Source organism: Anoplopoma fimbria, chromosome 22 (genome assembly GCF_027596085.1).
Source record: "Anoplopoma fimbria isolate UVic2021 breed Golden Eagle Sablefish chromosome 22, Afim_UVic_2022, whole genome shotgun sequence".
Taxonomy (NCBI): Eukaryota; Metazoa; Chordata; class Actinopteri; order Perciformes; family Anoplopomatidae; genus Anoplopoma; species Anoplopoma fimbria.
Window position 1 is genome coordinate 4138445 of NC_072470.1, and position 22697 is coordinate 4161141.

The 22697-nt window shown below is 40.3% G+C and overlaps 6 protein-coding genes across 8 annotated transcripts; 3 read left to right on the plus strand and 3 right to left on the minus strand.

The window, feature by feature from the left end:
- Nucleotides 1-1663: 1663 nt before the first annotated feature.
- On the minus strand, nt 1664-5487 carry LOC129111705 (gamma-crystallin M3-like). 2 transcript variants are annotated; one of them, XM_054623771.1, is made up of 3 exons: nt 5476-5487; nt 2707-2955; nt 1664-1942 (listed from the first exon to the last, which is right to left on the minus strand). In XM_054623771.1, exons 1-3 carry the CDS (start codon nt 5485-5487, stop codon nt 1664-1666), a joined length of 540 nt encoding a protein of 179 aa, XP_054479746.1. The 2 variants fall into 2 exon arrangements, with proteins under 2 accessions (XP_054479746.1, XP_054479745.1); XM_054623770.1 differs by lacking the exon at nt 5476-5487 and adding an exon at nt 3035-3049.
- Nucleotides 3754-4398, plus strand: LOC129111702 (gamma-crystallin M3-like). The gene is made up of 2 exons (XM_054623767.1): nt 3754-4026; nt 4120-4398. Exons 1-2 carry the CDS (start codon nt 3754-3756, stop codon nt 4396-4398), a joined length of 552 nt encoding a protein of 183 aa, XP_054479742.1.
- A 452-nt stretch (nt 5488-5939) lies between the features above and the next one.
- On the plus strand, nt 5940-7138 carry LOC129111706 (gamma-crystallin M3-like). Its single transcript, XM_054623772.1, has 3 exons — nt 5940-5951; nt 6128-6370; nt 6866-7138. The coding sequence occupies exons 1-3, from the start codon at nt 5940-5942 to the stop codon at nt 7136-7138; spliced, it is 528 nt and encodes a 175-aa protein (XP_054479747.1).
- A 2357-nt stretch (nt 7139-9495) lies between these two features.
- On the plus strand, nt 9496-10281 carry LOC129111707 (gamma-crystallin S-1-like). Its single transcript, XM_054623773.1, has 3 exons — nt 9496-9504; nt 9693-9935; nt 10012-10281. The coding sequence occupies exons 1-3, from the start codon at nt 9496-9498 to the stop codon at nt 10279-10281; spliced, it is 522 nt and encodes a 173-aa protein (XP_054479748.1).
- A 374-nt stretch (nt 10282-10655) lies between these two features.
- On the minus strand, nt 10656-12034 carry LOC129111703 (gamma-crystallin M2-like). 2 transcript variants are annotated; one of them, XM_054623769.1, is made up of 3 exons: nt 12008-12034; nt 11654-11896; nt 10656-10931 (listed from the first exon to the last, which is right to left on the minus strand). In XM_054623769.1, exons 1-3 carry the CDS (start codon nt 12014-12016, stop codon nt 10656-10658), a joined length of 528 nt encoding a protein of 175 aa, XP_054479744.1. In that variant the 5' UTR covers nt 12017-12034. The 2 variants fall into 2 exon arrangements, with proteins under 2 accessions (XP_054479744.1, XP_054479743.1); XM_054623768.1 differs by lacking the exon at nt 12008-12034 and having other exon boundaries at nt 11654-11932.
- A 3745-nt stretch (nt 12035-15779) lies between these two features.
- Nucleotides 15780-20891, minus strand: LOC129111701 (protein boule-like). The gene is made up of 11 exons (XM_054623766.1): nt 20786-20891; nt 18980-19153; nt 18262-18353; nt 18074-18128; nt 17902-17977; nt 17448-17596; nt 17138-17209; nt 16984-17019; nt 16777-16893; nt 16492-16584; nt 15780-16359 (listed from the first exon to the last, which is right to left on the minus strand). The coding sequence occupies exons 1-11, from the start codon at nt 20807-20809 to the stop codon at nt 16219-16221; spliced, it is 1029 nt and encodes a 342-aa protein (XP_054479741.1). The 5' UTR covers nt 20810-20891; the 3' UTR covers nt 15780-16218.
- Between the last annotated feature and the right edge of the window lie 1806 nt (nt 20892-22697).

Sequence of the window (22697 nt, forward strand, 5' to 3'; positions counted from 1 at the left end):
CTCTGTTTTAAGGGGGAGGGTGTTACGTCCCCCTGGTAACGTATACCATGGCGGTCAGGGAAGGTGTCCTTCCCCTGTGTGGTGGGGGAGGCGCTACTACTTGGGCCATTTGGCTCTTCCTTTTCTGCAGCAGGTGCAACTGATTGACCTGATTGGCCTATAAAAGGAGGAAGACATCCAGCCTGTCGGGCTCTCGCTGCTGGGTGACTGAAGCTGCTGCCAAACCTCATCGTCTTTATTTTGGTTTTGTTGTACATTCTCATTACACCAGTCCATAGCACATTACACATAGTTGAGCTGCCATCTACACTGATACTTAATTTCCTTGTTAGGGCCTTTTTTATTGTTAAATAAATATACCAAAAGCTTGTCACTGCGTGTCTCCCAATTTGTTATGCCATGCTTGAGCCATGTGGTCGTAACACCAGTCATTTAACCACCCTCCTATTATTATTAAGGGTGTGAAGGTGAGTTTAAAGGTGATGGTGCATTAGAAATTAAACTTTATAATCAAGAGTACATGTACAATAGTGCATTTATTAGTTTATGGGCATTGCACAGGATTACATCATTACGTCATTTTTGTTTTGCACCAAATGTGCATTGGTGTTTTTGTCTTTTGTAGAGTTCCATTTCAAGCGACAGTGTTAAGGATTTAGTGGCATCTAGAGGTGAGGTTGCGAATTTCAACCAGCTGAATAAACCTCCAATCACTCCTCCCTTTCCAGGACTGCGGGTAATGCGTAACCGTGGTAATGGCGTGGCTTATTTCAGGAAATTTGCCTCACCTACTTTAGTTAGCAACAAAATAAAGATGCCGGTGGTACCACGGTTTGGGACTCTGTGGCTCATGTTTGCGCACTACAAAGAGCGTTTTGAAAAAACTACAATGGCCTTTATGTCAGGAAAAAAACACAAAAGTCTCTCTCTAGAGCCAGTGTTTGGTTTGTCCATTCTAGGCTACAGTAGAAACATGGTGGTGCAACATGAAGAGGACCTGCTCCCTATGGAGATATAAAGGAAAACACAGCTATTCCTAGTTTCAGACAATTATACACTAATGAAAACTTATCAGTATTATATATTACATTTTATTGTGCACACTGAATCTTTAAAGAAACGCATGAAATGTTTTTGGGTCATAAGGTGCTACATGGAATCCAAACCATTTGGCCGTGACAAATTAATTCAGCAGCAAAGATGCAAACACTTCTTTCAGCATGAGAAGAATTCAAAACACAGCTTTGTAACGGAATAAGTGTTTGGACTTAATAAACATGTCCAGGTCAGCAGTTTCATTTCAGCTTGGAGCTGAATTAGTGTTTGTTTTGAAAACTTGATGGTGTGTTCAAGTGCTTGTGGGAAGCTAACCTTTTTATTGGAGGAAATATCTAATGATCCTTTTCACAACCTTCCTGTTTGCTTATTGCTTCCCATGTGGGCTTGATTTTCATACCTAACGCTCAAATACTGAATTTTGGAGATTGAATAAATTCACCAGAGGCTGACATGAAGTGAAAGTAATTGGCTGCTCAGGGCCTAACAGTAGGAGTCACTATTCAATTAAAAAAATGATTCTTTTGCACCAGAATGACAGAAATGACAGGAATCACAAAACATTAGATTTCAGTTTGCTTTATTTTTCGACCATGGACATTCAGAGTTAACAGGAGTCCATGATGCGCCTGATGGAGCTGAACCTCATCATGTTGCTCATCCCCATCTCTCTGAGGTTCCTGTACTCTCCCGGCTTCAGATACATCATCTTGCCTCTGTAGTTGGGCTGCTCGAACATCAGCCAGTGGCCGTCCATCACGTTGCAGGACTGGCATTCGGACATGCGGAAACGATCCATCATGTTGTCGCAGTCGTCCATCAGCTCGTGCATCTGGCCCCCGAAGTTCTCCTTCTCATAGACCCTCATTCTGAAGGGTCCTCTGTGCTGCAGAGGAGGAAACATCAGGAGAATGAGTGTGGACGTCTGAACTGAACCAAACCTTTAGATCTACATGTTAGTGGTTTTATACTTGTGTGAGGAGACCGGTGTACGGGAGCAGAACGGTTGGTTATCATAAGTTAATGATCTCATTATCTCACGATATCAACACGTTTACACGAGAAAACAACTGTAATGATAACATGAAAACTAAATAGTGATCTTATTAATAAATGATTGCAACCACAGCTGTTATCGACCTCCGTACTGGTGATCTAAAAAACTTTAAACATTTTGAATTTTGTGCATTGGAGTTGGTTTGCAAATATAATTTATGACCAGCAATATTTGCACTAAATTCTGGGCAGAATACGTGTATCACAAACTGAGATTTGTGGGAAAGTATTCTCCACTCAAGGTGCACTTACTAGCTTTTCCAGGAGTTCTTCAGTCATATCTCACAGCCTTCCTTAACCTGTTAAGTGGGTTATCTCGTAACCTTTATCGAGGAAGGCTGTGAGATACGTTCGAATGCTAGTAGGTGGACCTTGAGTTCAGAATAGTTTTTTGCATTTGCTTGACGTAAATTTGTTCTGTTGACCAGAAGAAAAGCTTCTTTTAACGTAGTTGGAGTCCAACATGGCGTTTGTCCTTTCAGCTCGGTGAGGTTACAGAATCAGATTATTTGCCGCATGCTTTATAAATCTTTTTAGTTGCTACAATGTAAAGGAATCTCTCAGTGCACACACTAAAGCAGCTGATGGACCTACCATGGGGATCATGCGACTGGACCTGATGCAGTCGCTCATAGTCATTCCCATCAGGCGCTGGTTGTCAGGGTACTCGCCCCTCCTCACCAGCATCTGGTGGCCCATGAAGTTGGGCTTCTCGTAGACCATGAAGAGGCCGCTCTCCACCCTGCAGGAGTTACACCTGCTCAGGTAGGAGGTGAGCTCAGGGCAGTCGTTGCTGGTCTCATAGGACCGGCCCTGGAAGTTCTGGTCCTCATAGAATACGATCTGCAACGAACGATTTAGATCAACAACTTAAATATATTTAATGTTATCGTGTGTCAGATGTTTTGAAAGCTTCACTTACCCTTCCCATTGCCATGATTATTGTGAGCTAATCCCAGACGTACTGCATCAACATCGACCCTTTTCCCTTTTTATACGTTGCACAGCCGTAGTCTTTCCACATGGCTTGTGCTGAAACCTTTGAGTCATCACTCTATATTGTGGCACAGTGCAGCACTATAGGATGGCAGACCTCACTGTAGGTCAGAATAGTTATTGTGAATATTGGGTTTGACACGTGCTTCCAGAAACTTCTACTATTTAATTGATATCTCATCTATAAAAATATACATGTGTGAATATACGATTTGAAGTTTATGGTTCCATTAAAAGTTTTTAACAAAAGGCCTTTGAAGCATTTGAAAATAAAAAATCAACAAAACATAATTTGAGGAACATTTTTTGCTATGACCTGACTTGACCTCCCAAACATTCAACATACAATAATAACTATTGCGGTGCGCTGTGAAAAATGAATGCAGGCCCACGTGAACCTCGTGATGAGTCATGATGTTTCACACAAAGGTGGGCAAGGTGGCCTGCAGCTCATAGTCTATATAAAAGTGGCGCTGGGTTGGAAGCATGTGCAAAACAACTAAAAGCATCACCATGGGCAGGGTAATATTTATCATGTGTTTTATATCTGGTGCTGTAGAAATAAATAAATGAACACCTATAACATATAATGTATGATGCAATCTGTTGTGCAAAGGTTTTACTCTTCCCCTGTATGTTTTTTTAATGCAGATTATTTTCTACGAGGAGAGGAACTTCCAGGGTCGCTCCTATGACTGCAGCAGCGACTGCTCGGACATCCACATGCACCTGAACCGCTGCAACTCCTGCAGGGTGGAGAACGGGTGTTTCGTGGCCTACGACCACCCCAACTTCATGGGTAACCAGGTGTTCCTGAAGAGAGGGGAGTACTCCGACTTCCAGCGCATTGGGAGCATGATGGGCATGATGGGAATGGCCATGATGGATACAGTGCGCTCCTGTCGCATGATCCCCATGGTAAGACATTTTGGTAGGACACTATAATGCATGTGATGGAATACAAGAAAGGCAGTCTAGAAACTGATATCATGTATTGTCTTCCTCCAACAGCACAGGGGGCAGTTCAGGATGAAGGTCTACGAGAGGGAGAACTACAGCGGCCAGATGCACGAGCTGATGGACGACTGCGAGTCCCTCCAGGATCGCTACTCAATGTCCGACTGCCAGTCCTGCAACGTGATGGACGGCCACTGGCTGATGTTCGAGCAGCCCAACTACAGAGGCCGGATGATGTACGTGAGACAGGGAGAGTACAGGAACTTCAGAGAGACGGGACCGAGCAACATCACGAGAATCAGCTCCATCAGGCGCATCACGGACAACTGTTGATTGTCGTTGAAAATAAAGATCATATTTTGAAGTATCTCTCTGCTGTTTTGTAGTTTTCTTTCTGAAAGTCAACCCCACCCCACAGGGAAACATTTACATTTTGATTCCTCAATAAAGATTTGAAACCATTTATGTATATACATGTTTACATTTTGTGAAAGCTGCCATGAGAACAGCTGAGTCATTTTTTTATCACAATAAAGTTGACTGTTCCTCAACAGTCAACTCATCACACCTCATTTCTGAACGTTTTGGTGAGTTCACGTAAAACATTTTTTCCCTCCATTATAACAACTTCTCCTTATTTCAAACATAACATGAAGGTATTAATTAGACTTTTCATTTTAAGCATCATTACTGTACATCACGGCACTGCAGAACAACTTCATTTTGTGCGCATAGTTTTACGATGGACAAACAGGTCGTAATATATCATAAAAACATTAGAATAATAATAGATATTTTGTATTACTTCTTTACCTAAATAAAATGGCATTGAGTAAATATTATAATTGCATGTTGGGGAATTTGTTAATCAGTCTTTCTTGAGGGAGGCGCTAAAGGAAAGGAGTTTTATCCCTATTTAGGCCATTTATTCGCTCAGTAAATTTCATGGCAATCTGCATGATATATTTTGAGATATTTTGCGTACAAAGCTGTCCTGGGTGGTGCTGCAGTAGAGGGACGCTAATGGAGTGTTTCATCCTCTGAGGAGCATGAATATGTTCAGATAATTATATAGTGATCTGCCAATTACATTTTTCACAAGTGGACATTTTGGCTTCGTAGTAACACAGAAGGAAAGAAAAGCAGGACACAAAATATATCGGGATTCTTCTTTTGGGCACCAATGAGATGTTGTTTTGCACTGAGAGATTATGTAAACCTGGTGTTAATTATAGGATAATGAAACAAACATGTCCCTCCTAGTGAGGAACAATGTGTTTACCTCGTTTTACTTTTGTGTCAAAACCATTAAAATGTTCTTTGGGGACATAATGAAACGTAATGTAGCAAAAGTATGTAAGTGATAGAGTTACTGATCTGACTACATAAAGTCCGTTACCGTTTGATAACTTTGCCCACCATAAACTGGTCATACCAGAACAAGTACTGCTGTAGCTGCAAAAATCCTGAATCTACTGAACTGAGCTATGGTGGGTTTTTATTTCTTATGAATTCAACATTTGTAAAAGGAGAATTGTGTTATTTCTGCTTTCAAAAGTGACATATTTTAGCTTTAAAACAAAGCATTTGTTTGTCTGTTGTATACTGTTCTCTCAACATAAACGTGTGCCATTATGAAAATGATGGCACAAAAAAAACCCAAAGGTAATGCAATAACTAGAGTTTGCTTTGTCACCCTGAAATCTGCACCACTACTATTTAATCTGTCCACAGCTTCGATTGTATAATACAGTAGGGACATCCATGCAGATGAGCTGACTCAGCCATTGTGTACAATTGAGGGGGCAGATTCGTTTGATGTCACATGATGCATAAAAGGGTGGGTAGAACAACAGAAATCAAATAGTGTGACCATGAGTGGAAAGGTAATGAAGGGTAGAGGCCGCTGCACCCGCCGACTGACCGACGCTGCTTCAAGCTCAATCTGACATTTATACTGAATATGTAGCAAAAATGGTGCAGCACATAACTTCTGTATGTGATTTGTGTTTATGAACTCACTTGTACTCACATGTACCTCTTCTAATGTTTTTGTCTCCAGATCGTCTTCTTCGAGGGGAGAAACTTCCAGGGCTGCTCGTATGAGTGCAGCAGCGACTGCTCTGAGATCTCCACTCACCTGAGCCGATGCAGCTCCTGCAGGGTGGAGAGCGGGGCGTTCATGGTCTACGACCAGCCCAACTACACGGGCCAGCAGTACCTCCTGACCCGGGGAGAGTACCCCGAGTACCAGAACACCATTGGCTTCAATGACTGCATCCAGTCCTGTCGCATTGTCCCTGTGGTAAATATGAGCACAGTGTCACTAAACAAGGAGAGACGAAGGCAGACAGTCAGGAAAAGAAAAAAAAAAATACATTTGGTTGCTTCTTACCTAGAATCAGATGAGAATATTGAGATCAGTTGAGTCTCCAGCAGAGATCCAGGATGTGTTGAGGGGGAAAAACTTATTTAAAAAAATCTTAGCTTAAAAGTCCTCATACTTGGTTTTCTCTGAGCTTTTAATTGTATTTCCCAGTCTTTATATCTCCATGACGACTTAGAAGATGGGACGTGGTTGAAAACCCTGTTTCTAAAAATGTCAACTTTATTGTACGTTGCATCTTGTAAGCTAGCAGGCTAGCTAGCAATACCTCAAAAGGGTTTGTTAACATTTTTAGTTGCACATTTCTAAACAGGATGATATTTAAGAAGATGAAACTTCCTATTTCCCAGCATAAAGTTTTGCTTTTTTGATTCATGCATATTTAATGTAATTTGACATGTTGTATTTCATCAGCACAAGGGCCCCTTTAAGATGAGGATCTACGAGAGGGCGAACTTTGAAGGGCAGATGCAGGAGCTGACGGATGACTGCGACTCCATCCAGGATCAGTATCAAATGTCGGACATGCAGTCCTGCAACGTGATGGAGGGCTACTGGCTGATGTTTGAGCAGCCAAACTACGAGGGCAGGATGTTTTATCTGAAACCGGGGAAGTACAGGAACCTGAGGGAGATGAGCAGCGATGACATGAGGTTCAATTCAATCAGACGCATCACAGAATCTTAACTGGCGAATCCCTTATATTTAGCTAATAGGTTTTGCAGATGCTTTTGTTTCATTAACATTAACAAGATGTCGAAGTGAGAGGCAAAAAAAAGAAGGAGCCTTGTTTTTATCCTGAAACTGTGATTTGTGCATTGTTTGCATGTAGTTCCAGTTGTACTGTGCAATCCAGCCACCATGAATTTACCTCTATAACTGTGCGATGCGCACAATAAAATGATTTGACGCATATTTGATGTGTGAATTTATTTTGAACTCAATAACACTGCAAATAAAAGCGCAAACTTGTGTAGCATTAATGGCAAATTTACAGCTTAACATCTAAAATATAAATATACAGCACACTAGCAGACTTTATATTTCGTATTCATATTTTTTGTGGGTTTGTATTCAGTCTATGTTCATGAAAGATGTGATAAGTCATAGAAGAGGATGATATTTGCGCTACAAACACAGCAACTTGTAAAAAAAAAAATTGCCTGTATTTCCTGAATTTTTGTTAAAGTTATTAAAATGCTGCATTCATTCGGCTGTATTTACATGCAAAAAATAATGTGATTGTTGCTTTTACCATCATAAATAATACTATCAAATATCATCACCTTTACACAACAACAACTCCATTTCCCTTACTTCCTCCACTATATTCAAAATCAGCATAAAAAATGTACATTTACTATGATAAAGTTTAGTCTGTGTCACACAGATTACGTCACATATTCAATTTGTCTTCCTTTTGTCTGAAACAAGATGAGGACTTTCAATAAGGACGTGACAGGAGTGAAATAAATGAATCCTGATACATCAGATCAATTAAACACAAAGAGACTAGTGTTAAACTGAACACTAATGTATTGTAGTGCAGTGAGTAATAATTAATAATTATATATGAACTATTTATGGGGACTATTATGGATTAATGAGAGTAGAGTGTTGATAGGAAACACCAATCCATCTATTGTTTATGCATCTGGGTCAACATGGGACATCCATACTCCATTATTTCACATCTACTACCGGTACCATACAGTCTAAATTTACTGTCTTCACATATGTAATTAAAAAAGCAAACAAATAACTAACAGCAGGGCAAGAATACGCATAATTTAACCAAACTGCTGGTATGACAAGACAGGACAAGACGCTACATGACAAATCCTACGCTCTGATTGGCTAGAGCCTGTTGCCTTCATTGTATTGGTTGAGGCAGAGTAGGGCGGGTCATGCCTTTGACTATAGTAGAAAACAAATATTGCAGCTAGAGCTAGCTTAGCATGCTCATGTCTGTAGATATCAATGCAACAAAGTACTTATGTATTAAACATAACATTAACACTGTAACCTCTTTACATTCACAAATTAGGGCCACATCTTACACATTGCACCTTTAACTAGATATTAAGAATAAATAAATCACAATTGACCTTAAGCAGTAAACTTAAAGTGTAAACACATATATGCATGTTAATAAAAACGCTAGTTGCTGTGCATACTATGCACTTAGACATACACTAAATATCTCGATACATGTGCGTTCAACTGTTCAACACTGATGCTGTTACTGCTCTCAGTTGAGCAGCTCTACTGTACAAATCATTCACATGCCGCCTGTTGAAGCGGCATTCTAGAGCTTAGTCTATAGAGGATGTCACAATACAGGGCGGGGGGGAATCGCTGGCAAACAAAAGAGAAAACTGAAAGATCCAGTGCCTACATAAAAAAAACACGAAGTTATCCTGACACGAATAGAATAACGGTCTCTGAATTGTAAATCATATAAAAGCTGCTGCTGTGTACAGAAGCAAGGCAGTGGTTGTGTTCGCTTCACAGGATGTTGAATATTCAGCATCTACAACGTTAAATTAAAAATGTTGCATTTCAGTCCTTTCAGATGTTGATTTTTAAAATGGACAGAATCACTACAGCCTCCGTTACAGTAGCACAATCGTCTGCATAAAAAAGGGATTGATTGGATTTAATGTATATTATGTTTTCTGATCTACAAAGATAAATGTATATGATAATACGAGATGGATAAATAAACTTTGTTCAAAAGAAACATGAGCTTTCCAATGAGTTTTTCATAATTTCATACAATAACATGTACAATGCATGTTTTTGGAGATCTACTTTTGGTTTATTTGTAGATTCTATAAGTGTTTTCATCAAGTGAAAGGGAAGCCCTCCGCTCCAATCAGCTGATTTGCTTCCTTAAACAAAAATATTGTCCTGTGAGTAAAAGAGCTGACGGGCCCGGCTCATTGTTCTGGGTCACAAAGCCCACAGGTCACCGGTGGGTTATAAAAAGCAGCGCGGAGCTCACGGCCTCCGCTGCAGTGTGACGAAGGTTAGCCGACACAATGAGCAAGGTAAGGCTGCTTGTTTTGCTGTGTGCCTTTTGTGTCTCTGCATACCTGCGCGGACTATTCAGCCGGAACCGGTGAACTGGAAGCGTTCTCACATTGTGGTCTCACATCTTAATCCACATTTATCTTTAATTTGACCCAATATCATCTACATTCTTTTTTGATTTAAATCAATGGATTGATGTTTCCAGATCATCTTCTACGAGGACAGGAACTTCCAGGGTCGCTCATATGAGTGCAGCAGCGAATGCTCCGACCTGCATTCCCACTTCAGCCGCTGCAACTCCATTAAAGTGGACAGCGGCGACTGGATGGTGTATGAGCGACCCAGCTACATGGGCTATCAGTACTTCCTGAGGAAGGGCGACTACGCAGACTACCAGCGCTGGATGGGCTTCAACGACTGTGTGCGATCCTGCCGTATGATCCCTATGGTAGGCTTCAGTTAGACGGATTCACCTTCAAAATCAGGTGTTTCCTTTGATAACCCTCACTTTGTCTGTCCTGCAGGACCAGAGCTCTCACAGGATGAATATCTACGAGCGCCCCGAGTTCGGAGGCCGGACGATGGAGCTGACCGAGGACTGCCCCTCCCTGAACGAACGCTTCCACTTCAGCGACATCTCCTCTTGCAACGTGATGGACGGCAACTGGATCTTCTACGAGCACCCCAACTACAGGGGACGCCAGTACCTGGTGCGCCCCGGAGAGTACAGGAGGTTTAACGAGTGGGGGAGCATGAGTTCTCGGGTGGGATCCATCAAACGCATCTCTGTTTGAGAAAAAACAGACTCTGTACATCTGAAGTTCGGTCAATAAATCTATCCAACTACTTTAGTTCTGATGCTTTTGTTTTCTTTGGGCTCTTTGGAGTTGTGGGTTTGCTTTGGTGACATATTAGATCTCATTGCTTCTCCACTGTAATGATCTCTGTAATGATCTCATTAAAGTGGAGAACGTAGCACGCAAGAGTTCAGACCAGCTACATTTTGAAGATAAAGAACTATTATATCTAAAATAGTCCAGGAAATGTTGGAAATAAACAACAAATAAATGATGGAAACATTAAAAAAAAAAAGAGACATACGCACACAGTTTAAGCCCAGCATGTTTATTGAGAACAGAGAGAAGAAGAAAGTTTTTTTCAAAGACTTCTAGTTGAAGTCGGTGATTCGCCGGAGCGAGCCGATCCTTGAACTGGAGCCGCCCCAGTCGCTGTATCTGCGGTACTCTCCGGGTCTCACGTAGTAGGGCCTTCCCCTGTAGTTGGGCTGGTCGTACATCAGCCAGTGGCCGTCGACCACATTGCACGAGTTAATGTCAGACATACGCAGGCGGTCCTGGATGTTGGGGCAATCGTCGCTCACCTCCTGCATTTGGCTGCCCATGTCTGGACGCTCATACAGTCTTATTTTGTAGGAGCCACGGTGCTGCAGGAAGAACAACATTTATGAGTCAGACTTTACGTATTATACAGTAGATTTGTGAGCATAAAAACAATCCAACAAATAGTTCCACAAAGAATGATTTAAGCGGTTTAACCACCCAACTTAGAGCATCTTTTAAGCTGCATGGAGTCCCAAATCGATGGAGTTTAACCAACAGACATCCTGATGTGCTACATCTGAGCTATCTTCTACCACAGCTCAGAAGGATCATTTTTCTTTAGGGAGGTTTTATCCAATGAGTTGCTGAGGATGTATGTTGCCAAAAAGTGCCTCAAACTAGTTCTAAGAGGCCTTTTTTTTTCCAACTTAGGCAACACTTTTAAAGTTTATTGTATCATATTTAAGATTTGAGGGACTTGGTTTTTACAATCTTCAAGAGCATACTATTAGCTACTTTTCAGTTTTATAAAAGACAGATTCTGTGTCTGAACTGATACATATTGGTACAACTGATAGCATATATACTTATAAAAAAAGTGTAAGCAATCAGTAAGTGAGCATACATGCATAACTATCTACATCTGTTTCCTTTAGTTGAACAATGTTTTTGCATTTTCTTCCTCAAGCTAACAATTAAATACAGAATTAATTCATTTATTCAGTCTGAATGTAAGTACTGTAGGCTCCTTGACCTATATATTATCATCATCACAACACACATGGTTCCATAATCATCCTAATTGATACCTCTATCATAGGCTTACCATGGGAATCATGCGGCAGGAGCGGATGCAGTCGTTGATGCCAATCATGCGCTGGTTGTCGGAGTACTCCCCCCTGCGGAGGAAGTACTGGTGGCCCAGGTATTGGGGTCTCTCATACACCATGAAGCAGCCGCTCTCCACCCGGATGGAGTTGCAGCGGTTGAAGTAGGGGTGCAGGTCAGCAGAGTCGCTCACGCACTCATGGTGCCGACCCTGGAAATTTCGGTCCTCGTAGAATATGATCTGCGAATGTTTGTCAAAGGACTGATTAATTATCATCTCCCACTGTTAAAAACATCTGAACGTAAACATGTTTTTAATCTGTATTTTCAGTCACACACATAACGAGCTTACCTTTCCCATTGTTACATTCGTGGGGGCCAGACTGGCGCTCAGTAGACGCTCTCCGTGCCGTGGTCCTTTTATATAAAGTAGCTGTGTGATGGCACAGCATAAAGTATTGTCATCCAAATAGGTTTTTTTTATAACACAGATCTGGTTATGTATAGCGATGCACCGCGGTGTGATGATGAGTTATTGTTGTCCTGTTTTCACATGTTCATCAAAACACCACAGTGAGCTGGTGACCCGGGGTCAGCGCTCACTGTATCGGTAAACAACAAGCGTTATTTGTGTCCTTTTCATTCATTCATAATGTGATATGCCAGAGACGGAGAGAGCCTTTTTCAGTCGCTAAGCACGACGCCCCCTTTTCCCTTAACACCATTTATGACTGTTTTAAATGTACACAAAAACTTAACAAGCTGCAAATTATTGCAAAATTCATAACCATAAACTGAATCAAATATGACAATGTTGTGAATAATGTCCTCATCTGTGACACCGGGTGGCCTTGGTGCACTTTCATCAAGGTTTTCTTCATAAAATTGTCATTATTTGATTCATGTTATGGTTTTCTATGTTTCTGATCCGATCTGTACAATGTGTTGACATCTCGCGCCCTCATCAGGTGAACATTTTAAATGTAGGTTTCAAACCAAATACCTGCAAAACTAATAATGTTCCTAGCAGCCTTTGTGGGTGGAGCTAAATTGTAGCATGTTAACACTAAGATGTGTATCATGCCTAAACATTGACATCGGCATGTTAGCAAGTAGCTCAAAGCACTGCTGTGCCTCAGTACAGAGTCAAAGGGCTGCTAGCATCGACTCTTAGCGCTGTTAGCTTGTGTTTGAGTCATAACTCACAGAAACAGGCTAATCTGTTTTAGAAATGATTTGTCCATTACTGTATATATTCTGTGTACCTTATGGAGCAGTTACACACAGCACCAACCTTTGCTGTATACCACAATACACAGAGCAACTTAAATCAAATCATTAAGTGTTTATGCATCTTATCTATCTCAGTAAGGATAGGAAACACATAATGATGTACCAGTGTGTAGCGTTCTCTGTTCTGCTCATGCTTATTGAGGCAGCTTTAAGGAGATGCGGCACAAACATTTTTCTGCTCTATCGTGTGGCTTTTTTACAGGAAAGAACTACAATAGTCTGTAGATCAATCTACAATAAAATCAGGGTTATAAATGTGCAGCATGTTACATATATAATAGTTTATTTGCTCAAATATTTAAAATAAATGTAAAGCTTGAATGTGCCCTTTTTGTTGTTTTTATTATTTGTGTGGGCCAAAAAGGTTATGATGATGCAATATAGTAAAAGTAAAAGTACTGTAGATGGACCCTGAACCTCAACAAACTACATAAACTAAACTAAATAAATGAATAGATACATTTTTTATTTACTAGATAAGTTGAGAGATTCAAGTGGTGCAGGTCGCTTCCCCTGTACTAAACCTTTACTTGATGAGTTTGACCTTTGAACATGACAGTGATGTACAAAATCAGCATCTTATCAGCAGCATATCTTAAATAGTATTTAGTTTGTAAGACTGTTGGAATAATGTTGTGCTTTACAATCCAATATTGCTCCATCTGCTCAGCGGTAAAGCAGATTTTGTCCCTATTAGTTCCTATTAAATACGAGAAGTCACTCCAAACAGTGTAAAGCTCGTCATGCACAGACAGCTGACGCAGAAACACACAGCTGTTTTATAAACCTCAATCCCAGGTCACGAGATTCAACCTTTTGTTATTCTAAACAGCATTTGGTGCTTTTGCCACCCTGCCAAGGTGTTGATCCCATTCATACAGATAAAACCCTGATTCATCATGTTCATGGTCTAGACTGGCACAGTATTGACCCCCTCGCTCTTGTTTTAGAAAAGGAATCCTGAATAAAAACATCTGATTGAGTCACGTTTAGTTTGTCACATGGCTTCTGCTTTAGTCAATGAATAATTTGCATCACAAGATGGTAAACCTTTGCAGAACATGGTGACGTGATCATCCCGCAGTCAGTATTTTGCTTGAGGTGTTTGCACAAGAGACATGTTGCATTATGGGAAATGTAGTATTCAGCATTTCTGTCGTATGACCCCTAAAATTCACCATAACTCAGCCTCTGCTGGGTTGATTTTGATATTTTCTTTTTCAATCTGTCTCTTGCGAGTCCTTCATCTTCGCAAATCACAATTTGTTGCATATGAATGCAAAACACAGCCACTACAACAAGAAAACATTTATTTCCATTCAAGAACTGGAAACACACTGAACTAAAACTAATGTTGTTAAATGTCATGTGGTATTTAGTATTACAGAGGAAAAGAAGTACCCAAGAATATGTAAACAAATCACAAAAATATTTTAGATTGGGTTATTCTTTGGTTATACATTTCAGTTTCTGCTTTCGATAGACAAAATATATGGAGGTGGTAATAAAATAAAACAAAAAGCAATGTCATGAAAAAAATGTAATATTAACGTCTACATTTCACCTGAATTATGAGCGCAAACACGTCAAACTGAACAAATATTACAGGGGAATTAAAGCATAAGGATTGAGTAGTAGGAAATATGTCTTTTAAATGTACTAAAATCCATATTAAATTTCAGAGCAGGTTAATTTAGTATTTGGAAACAGCCCATTTAAAACTATATGAACTTCTATAACACTAGAAAAGTAACTGAGCAACTAATTTACAATGACAAATGACAAGGAACACACCACTTTCAGAGAAATTTCCAAGCACTTTTCCAACAAATTGCAGAATAGGTAATTCTATTACTACTTTATTTGTGAAAAAAGGAAACGTGTTGATGTAACTTATAGGGCGCAGTTTAAGATGAGGTCACTTCCAAGTCAAATCCAGTAGATTTTGTGAGTCAAAAAAACTGACAAATCTGGGTGAGCAGCTTTGAAAGCAGAGTGTAAGAGAAGCTCTACTGGTCGCTCAAATATAGAGACGCAACTCCACTATACATGCTCTGTGATTACAAATCAGACCCTGCAGGCTACTGATCCAAACTTGCATATGTATTATATTATATATTATACAATATTTTATACACATAGACACTGATGAAGTCAAGAGAGGCGACAAGATGAGACGCAACAGCATCTAAAAACTGCAGGATTGACTGTTCATCTCAGTGAGCAACAACTTCACTGATATAAAATCATCAGTGTTGCCTTTTGATATCCTCACAAATATATGTGATCACTGATCCACGGAGGATGTACAGCATTGCTCCTCTGTACATTGAGGTAAAGAAGAAAGACTTGACATTGTAAGAAAAATATTCTCAGCTACATCATGGTGTCTGTGAGCATGAAGCTTAGAGACTCCTGCTTTTGCTATAAACATAACGCTATTAAAAAAGGCAAAACATAAAAAAGTGTTTTTACAAAACAAGAAAAGGGTTCAAGTTATGTACAAGTCAAATTGGAAGGATAGTCGATATGAGCTTGAGCGTGCTCTCACAGATTTTTTTTTTTATATAGATAGAAATAATGAGGTTTTAAAGTGTAATTGTTGGAACTGACTATTTTTTTCGATAGTGTACATTTTGAAGGTTTAAAATTGAATTGAGTTTATAAAAAGAGTACAAAAGAAAATAAAGCTTAAATGATGGCAAAATGCATTTAAATGTCATTAAATCTGAACTTAGACATTTGTTGAGCTCCAATAATATGAATATTCATTATCTGAATATCTGAATAATCAGATTTCAAGACATTGTTTTGTCACAGTAGTTTTTGTGTTCTTATCAAAACCACTACAGTAAATGATATACTGAAAATCTCATGTATAATTGCTGAGTTTGAGTTAATTGAGGAGAAATTACTATAAATACTGTTATGTACAGTATGCAATGTGAGCCACTGTAAGGTCGTGTAAACCTCAATAATCCAACTGTATTATAGCATCAACACAGGAACAGATCTGAGTTCTGTGAGTCTACAAGGTGAGAGCTTCACTGGAGTTGATGGGAACAAGAGCAGCTGACAAAATATCAGCTGAGAGGCTATGAAATCACATGTCATGAAACATACCGCATTATGTTGTAAGGCACAGGCCTAACAGTTGATGGATCATATCAATATATAATATATTGGAGAAGGAAGAGAGACTAAATTGACACAGGAGGTCGTGGTGCTGTGTGAGGGATTATCCCTTGACAGGCAGTCGGTGGGTTTAGCCTACATTAGAGGTTGGTGAGTGTGAAGGATGGAGGCGTCGGGTGGCTCTGCTGCTTCGGGCAGGTAGTGGTAGTCCTTGTGGTGGATGAATTGGTGGTACTTTGGCTTCAGATGGAGCTGCGCATGTGGAAACATCGGATTCTGGAGAGAAAAGATGACATAGAGACTCAGTGGAGGTTTGCAGAAGTGGAGAGCGATATGCAAACATGACAGTTTCAAAGAGAAACAGAGGTCAAATCCAAAAAACACTGAAAACAATTGCCTGTCTTTTACCTTTCTAGGGTCGTGTTGCAGAACAAAGGGTGTCATTCCGTCAGTTCTCGGAGGATACAATGGGTAAACCTGCATCACTGTGGGCTCTACAAACTGCAAAACAAAGAGAACACACAAAAGTTAGCAGAACAAGTTAACTAACTCAATATGTTTCTCTCCACCCAACAAACAGGGAACATTCAACAAGCCTTATATTTTCAAAACAGTCAAAAGAGCAAATCAGTTACAAAACAATTATTTGTGGGAGTGGCTTCACAGTTAAAGGATGTGCCGGTGGATCTGTACCTCTGGTGTGGTGTCCTCCATGACAGGCAGAGGAGGCGGGACAGGGCCTCCATCAGCGGGCTGGTACAGATATTCTGACTGCTGGGAGTACACGACTGGACTGGGGGGCATCTGAGACTGGACAACAAAACATTCACAACAGGTGAACAATTGGCCAAATTCTCCTGAACTAAAAAAAAAAAGAATTAATGCTTTCAATTCCCCTACCTGGACGACATTCCACTGATACTGGTTTGGGGCACACTGGGAGACGGTGAAGAGGAAAGGAAGTAGACTGTTAAATAAAGAACAAATCCCTGTTGTTCTTTTTAAAATGGTGGGATGGTGAGAATTCAGTGGATAACTAAAGGGCTTGGCTGACCTGATGGTGGTGATAGGCGGGTGGCTGGTAGACAGGCTGATGGGACTGAGGAAGCATCACTGGAGGGGCAGGCTGCAAGAAAACAAACACAAAAAAACCCACATATTCATCTTGTTGCTCACTTCACTCACACTCACTCACAAACACGTCTATGACGTATTAAACCTTTATGTTTCACTCACTATCCTTATCCTCCAGCAATTGTTAGTTATGCTAGGGAAGCACATTTACTTTGACTTTAGATTGAATGGTTTTAATGTTGCTCCTTAAGTCAAAGTGTAAGGTGGGTGTGATATCAGGGAGGACTGACAGGCCAGTGTTGGGCAGGAGGGATGGTGTTGTGGCAGTGGAAGTAGGCCACTCCGTTATGGTAGATGTAAGGAAAGCCGGCGGAGGTGGTGCCACAGGACATCGGCCGAGGCATGGCAGAGTCAGGGATGGTCACAAGGGCACTCTTAGCTGTGAAAAGAGGGACACCACAAAACAGTAAACCTACTGGGCATTTGTAAAACAGTTTCCATTACATGTATGTTCCATTTTAGTAAATAGGTACCTTTGTATTTTGTAATTGTGGCCAAACATCACTTTTAAGACCATCATAAACAGTGAGTGATCTTTTATGCTTAACTCATTTACTGCACCTGCAATACTGAGTTAAAGGTGATATACTGAAGTTTGGCACTGCCACTGTGTGATCAGGGGAATGTCGAGTATCACAATTGGAAACTGGGAATTAAAACTGGGAGTTAAAACAGTCGACTTACTTTGTCCTGAAGCTTGCTGCCTGCGGACAGCCTGACCGATGCTGAGCTTCTTGTCTTTAAAACAGATTCCGTTAGCCTTTAATATAGTAGTTGAGGGAAAAGATGCAGCATTAGACAATAGATTCAGGCAGATAAGCTACATTATGGTACTTTACTGATCTGCTCTACTTACATTATGAAGGATTTTCAGTGCATCATCTTGGGTTTCAAATGTAACAAAGCCATATCTGTTCAAAGAATCAGAATCAAATCTATTTTAATCTGCTGACAGTCTGTGAGTCAAAGGATAGAAAGTCACAGCTGCATGCCATATTATTCATCAGTCAACTGTACATGAAAGGAATGATGACAGTAACTCACCCCTTTGACATTCCTGAGCGATCTATCACAATCTTCACCTCTTTAACGGCACCATGTTGAGAGAAGACGTGTCGCAGGTCGCTCTCATTAACCTTCATAAAACACACACACACACACACACACATTTATCCTGTTATCACTCCAAAAGAAGATACAGGGGTAACTGATTTGGTTTGGTTTCATTTCCAGAATTAATAATTTCAGATCATTTAGCAGCCAGTTATAGTAGGGTGCACCAACAACCACCAGGAGACATCTGTTAAACATCTGCATGCAAGTTGCTTTGAGCCCATGTAAACATTCCTTACTGGATTCTCCTATAATCATAGTTATACAATTGCGAGGCAAAAGGACAAAGTTTTGATGGAATAATGTTAAAAAGCCACCAATGTGTTACTTTTAACACTGAATTTAGAGGAACAATTGATACTTGATTGTCAAAAATGTTGAAAATGATAATATATTTTACTGTTGACACAGTACATTGGTATAAATTATTTTTTTTCAATCAATCATGATTCAGACTGCATCTGCAGATTGGAGAGTATGATTGGTCCAAAAGTTATATCTGGAGAAATATGGATTTATGAGTAACAGCAGGTACATTTTCATCTCACAATCTCATCATGACCTTTGCTGCTCTCTAGTGTTTACCCTCCTGCAATAAGACACACAAGACATTTCAGATACTCTACCAGTGAGAGTGTACAGCTCTCACCTTGTAGTCAATTCCCCCAACAAAAATCCGATTGGGGATAACAGTGCCGGGACGGGGGATAACATTGCTGGGGTAGTGGGTGTGGTGGGTCGGGCTGTCATTGCGGTTGTGTGGAGGCAACACTTCTGGGCTGGGGGAGCTGCTGCTGTTCTGGTATGGACAGCTGGATGTGAGCTTCAAATGTAATCAAAAAAAGCACAAATTTACTCAGATTGAACCTGGTGTGATGTGGGATTAAGTTTCTTTCCCACCAGAAAGTGTTGTGGCAGAAAACCAATGAAGAGACGCAGATCTTGGAGTTTGCAACCAGTGGGGATATTTTATTGCAACAAAATACCACACGTTCGTCCCTTCATCATATCTTATATACTTTTGTGGTCATCCCACCAGCCAATCACACCTAAGTGGACCATAACAAAACACATCCTGCTTTCCACTTGAATTCTTAAATGTCATGATAACCTTTTTTGGCAACACATCTTGTTCTTCTACCGGACACGTTATTCTTATGTCCTGGCACGACGTTACCTCTGTTATGGGAATTGTCAACAACAACAACTTTGTCCCACAGATGATCTTACCAACCAGGTTATTGGGGTTCAAAATAACAAGTTTTATATATGGCTATAAAGTTGTATACCAGTTTTTCCTCAACATATCCCACTTCTGGGAGTCCCTTGACCCCCACACTGACTTCATTACATTACATTACATTACTGTCATTTAGCAGATGCTTTTATCCAAAGCGACTTACAATCAGTAGTATATCACATATCATTCACCCATTCACACACTGATGACAGGCTACCATGCAAGGTGCCACCATCAGACTCTAACTAACATTCATGCAACATCCAGTCCACACCGATGGCAAGCCTTCGGGAGCAACTTGGGGTTAAGTGTCTTGCCCAAGGACACATCGACTGCCGAAGCCCACCGACCCTCTGATTGGAGAACTATTCCACTACGCCACAGCCGCCCTTGATCTGGTATGTGGAGAACTACTCTTCGGTGGAGTCGATGTGTCCTTGGGCAAGATACTTAACGTCACAGCTTGCCCCTTGATCTGAATGTTATTAGAGTCTGAAGGGGCGGCTGTGGCGTAGTGGAGAGCAAGGTAGTTCTCCAATCAGAGGGTCGGTGGAGTCGATGTGTCCTTGGGCAAGACGCTTAACCCCAAGTTGCTCCTGAAGGCTTGCCATCGGTGTGGACTGGATGTTGCATGAATGTTAGTTAGAGTCTGATGGTGGCACCTTGCATGGTAGCCTGTCATCAGTGTGTGAATGGGTGAATGATATGTAATATACTACTGATTGTAAGTCGCTTTGGATAAAAGCGTCTGCTAAATGACTGTAATGTAATGTAATCAAAAGAAAACCAGACAACACTTCTTAATCACTCATTGAAGCCCAACACATAACAATAACAAACAAGTCTTTCAAGTCAGACTAAGTTGATGCACCTGCAGCCTGTAAGGTGACTTTTAGTCATCAGTGTCATGAAGGTCAAATCTACAGTAAAAGTGGTGACTTTTCCTGCACACTTGCTAGTTTCTGCATGAGGTGATGCTAAATGTAGCATCTTTTCCCCACCCATTGTCTTCCATTATTGCATTATTTTATTGCCCAGACATAAAAATAAAAAAAACACAGTCAATATATATCACTCTCTTTTTTTAAAACTAGAAAAAATTTAATAACTTAGGCTAATTTTCATTGAAAAAAATCCCACTTTTTTCTAATGCTAGCATTAGCTTTTAGCCGCTCATGCTAGCTCACGTTTTTTGAAAAGGCCGGCATACGTCACCTCGTTCTGGATCTCCGTTTCCATGGCAACGCTTCGGCTGGCTGACTAGCGGTCCCGTCCTCTGCCTTCGTGAGTGACCTGCGGACTGTGACGTTGACCCGATAACGTCAACGTCAGACGCATCGCGCCCCTGTGACCTCACGTATGACCTCACGTTCATCAAAGCGGAAGCGTGACTTCCGCAAACATTTTTTATTTTTTATTTGTTATTTTGTAGCAACATTGTTTATTAAAATGCATTTTCGTTATCATACAAATGTGTTATTTAAAAAAAAAAATAATTAATTAATTAAAATTAAATCCAACATTTCCACAGACTGTAAATCAGTGCACTTTCAGCTTGAATTGTAGTAAATATTTGCACACATTTATAATAGATATTAATGGAATGTAAAATACAATAAAGAAAAATAATTAAAATCTAAAAACTGCCCTTGTACTTCATGCCAGAGTGGTGCAGTACACCGTTCTGTCCACACGGGGGCGACATTTCTCTGTAAATAAAAATGTCTTGAAGGGGCAGCCTTCATGCAATCTTCAAAACTGATAATTAAAAGAAGGACCTTGGAAGTATCTTTTTCTCTTGGGGATAGTGTACAACTAAAACTCAATCTACAGGTGGATGCCAACAAGCCACTTAACCTCACTGCCTATAAACTGGGGCAGCACAGCAATACAAATATTCTGAACAATATTTATAAATGTTAAGAAACTATAACTCAGCGCATATATCATTTTTTTTTTTTTACCATTTAATTAATGTGACAGTGTTTTACCCATTTTAAAAATAACAATTGACCTACAAACTACACTTGTGTGCTTTGGGTACATTTACAATTCTTTTTTACAATTACTTAAAAGTGTTTTTTTAATACGTTTCTCATAAGATTAGGAGCCCTTTTATTCCAAACAGTAGGAAAGCTCATGAATGGCTGCTCGCTGTGGGTTGATGATTAATGAATAGGGATTTAAATAAATAAACGGATGGCCAGAGAGATTTCCCAGGCAGGAAAATGCTCAGAAAAATCCCATATATCCATGGAGAACAGTCAGAGCTACAACACGTCTTCACCCTCCAGAAGCCACTTTATATGTTGCGTACAAGCCTCATGGAGCTATAATTTCTCTATGATTGGCGACAAAGTGCTGTGAAACACTGTCATTTGCATCTTATGCCCTTCACATCTTCTTCCTCCTCCCTTAGACCACAACAAAGCGACATTAAAAAGCCTACAAAGCCACCAGTAATGAATAAATAACACATAACAGGGGAAACAGGATTTAGAATTGTCTATATATTTGCCATACTATTGCTGAAACATTTGCAAACATCGTTTTTTCTCTCTTCAAAAAGGTCATGAAGCTTTGTTTTGCACATTTCCCATCGCTACAACCTCCCTTTTCCAGATTGTTTGTCCTCAACTGTGTAATGTGGGCCACGCCATTACGTGTCATTCATTTCCAGCTTCTCTTAATTGTCGGATGAAGTTGCCAACGAGGTCTGACTGTGCAAAATGAGAAGGGCATGTTTGATAATTACAGCAATTTACCAGCTAAAAGTCCTTTTATACTCCACAAAGATCATTTAAGACACAAGTGCTGTCAGGGCAACTTGACTGGCTGTTTGAGTTTGCACCGAAAACAATAGAGTTTTATTTATTGGCTGTTTTAGATCTCCTCTTTGTATTGACGAGTTTCTAGCATGATTTCCTGTAATATTGAGGTCTTGTTCTCATTAAAAGTCTTTTATTGTGTGATCACACATCCAAGGTTCTGCTGTGCCAGGGTAAAGTTTTGGGGAAAAGTATATGTGTTAAAAGCCTTTTATTACTGTGCTTCAAAATGTAATTTACTTTGACCACAGATGGGCTTGGCATGGGGATATTTCCTTCCCGTCTATTTTCTTCCCATT

What these genes read in the sequence shown, in the direction of transcription:
- LOC129111705 (XM_054623770.1), bottom strand. An exon ending in CCAGTCGCATGATCCCCATG is followed by an intron (nt 1,943 to 2,706) that starts GTAGGTCCATCA and finishes CCTCCTCTGCAG; the next exon opens with CACAGAGGACCCTTCAGAAT.
- LOC129111702 (XM_054623767.1), top strand. Translation starts at nt 3,754, where the DNA reads ATGCAGATTATTTTCTACGAGGAGAGGAACTTCCAGGGTCGCTCCTAT. An exon ending in CCTGTCGCATGATCCCCATG is followed by an intron (nt 4,027 to 4,119) that starts GTAAGACATTTT and finishes TTCCTCCAACAG; the next exon opens with CACAGGGGGCAGTTCAGGAT.
- LOC129111706 (XM_054623772.1), top strand. An exon ending in CCTGTCGCATTGTCCCTGTG is followed by an intron (nt 6,371 to 6,865) that starts GTAAATATGAGC and finishes GTATTTCATCAG; the next exon opens with CACAAGGGCCCCTTTAAGAT.
- LOC129111707 (XM_054623773.1), top strand. An exon ending in CCTGCCGTATGATCCCTATG is followed by an intron (nt 9,936 to 10,011) that starts GTAGGCTTCAGT and finishes TCTGTCCTGCAG; the next exon opens with GACCAGAGCTCTCACAGGAT.
- LOC129111703 (XM_054623768.1), bottom strand. Translation starts at nt 11,932, where the DNA reads ATGATAATTAATCAGTCCTTTGACAAACATTCGCAGATCATATTCTAC. An exon ending in CCTGCCGCATGATTCCCATG is followed by an intron (nt 10,932 to 11,653) that starts GTAAGCCTATGA and finishes TTCTTCCTGCAG; the next exon opens with CACCGTGGCTCCTACAAAAT.
- LOC129111701 (XM_054623766.1), bottom strand. Translation starts at nt 20,809, where the DNA reads ATGGAAACGGAGATCCAGAACGAG. An exon ending in AAACGGAGATCCAGAACGAG is followed by an intron (nt 19,154 to 20,785) that starts GTGACGTATGCC and finishes TTACATTTGAAG; the next exon opens with CTCACATCCAGCTGTCCATA. An exon ending in TGGAGGACACCACACCAGAG is followed by an intron (nt 16,585 to 16,776) that starts GTACAGATCCAC and finishes TTTGTTTTGCAG; the next exon opens with TTTGTAGAGCCCACAGTGAT.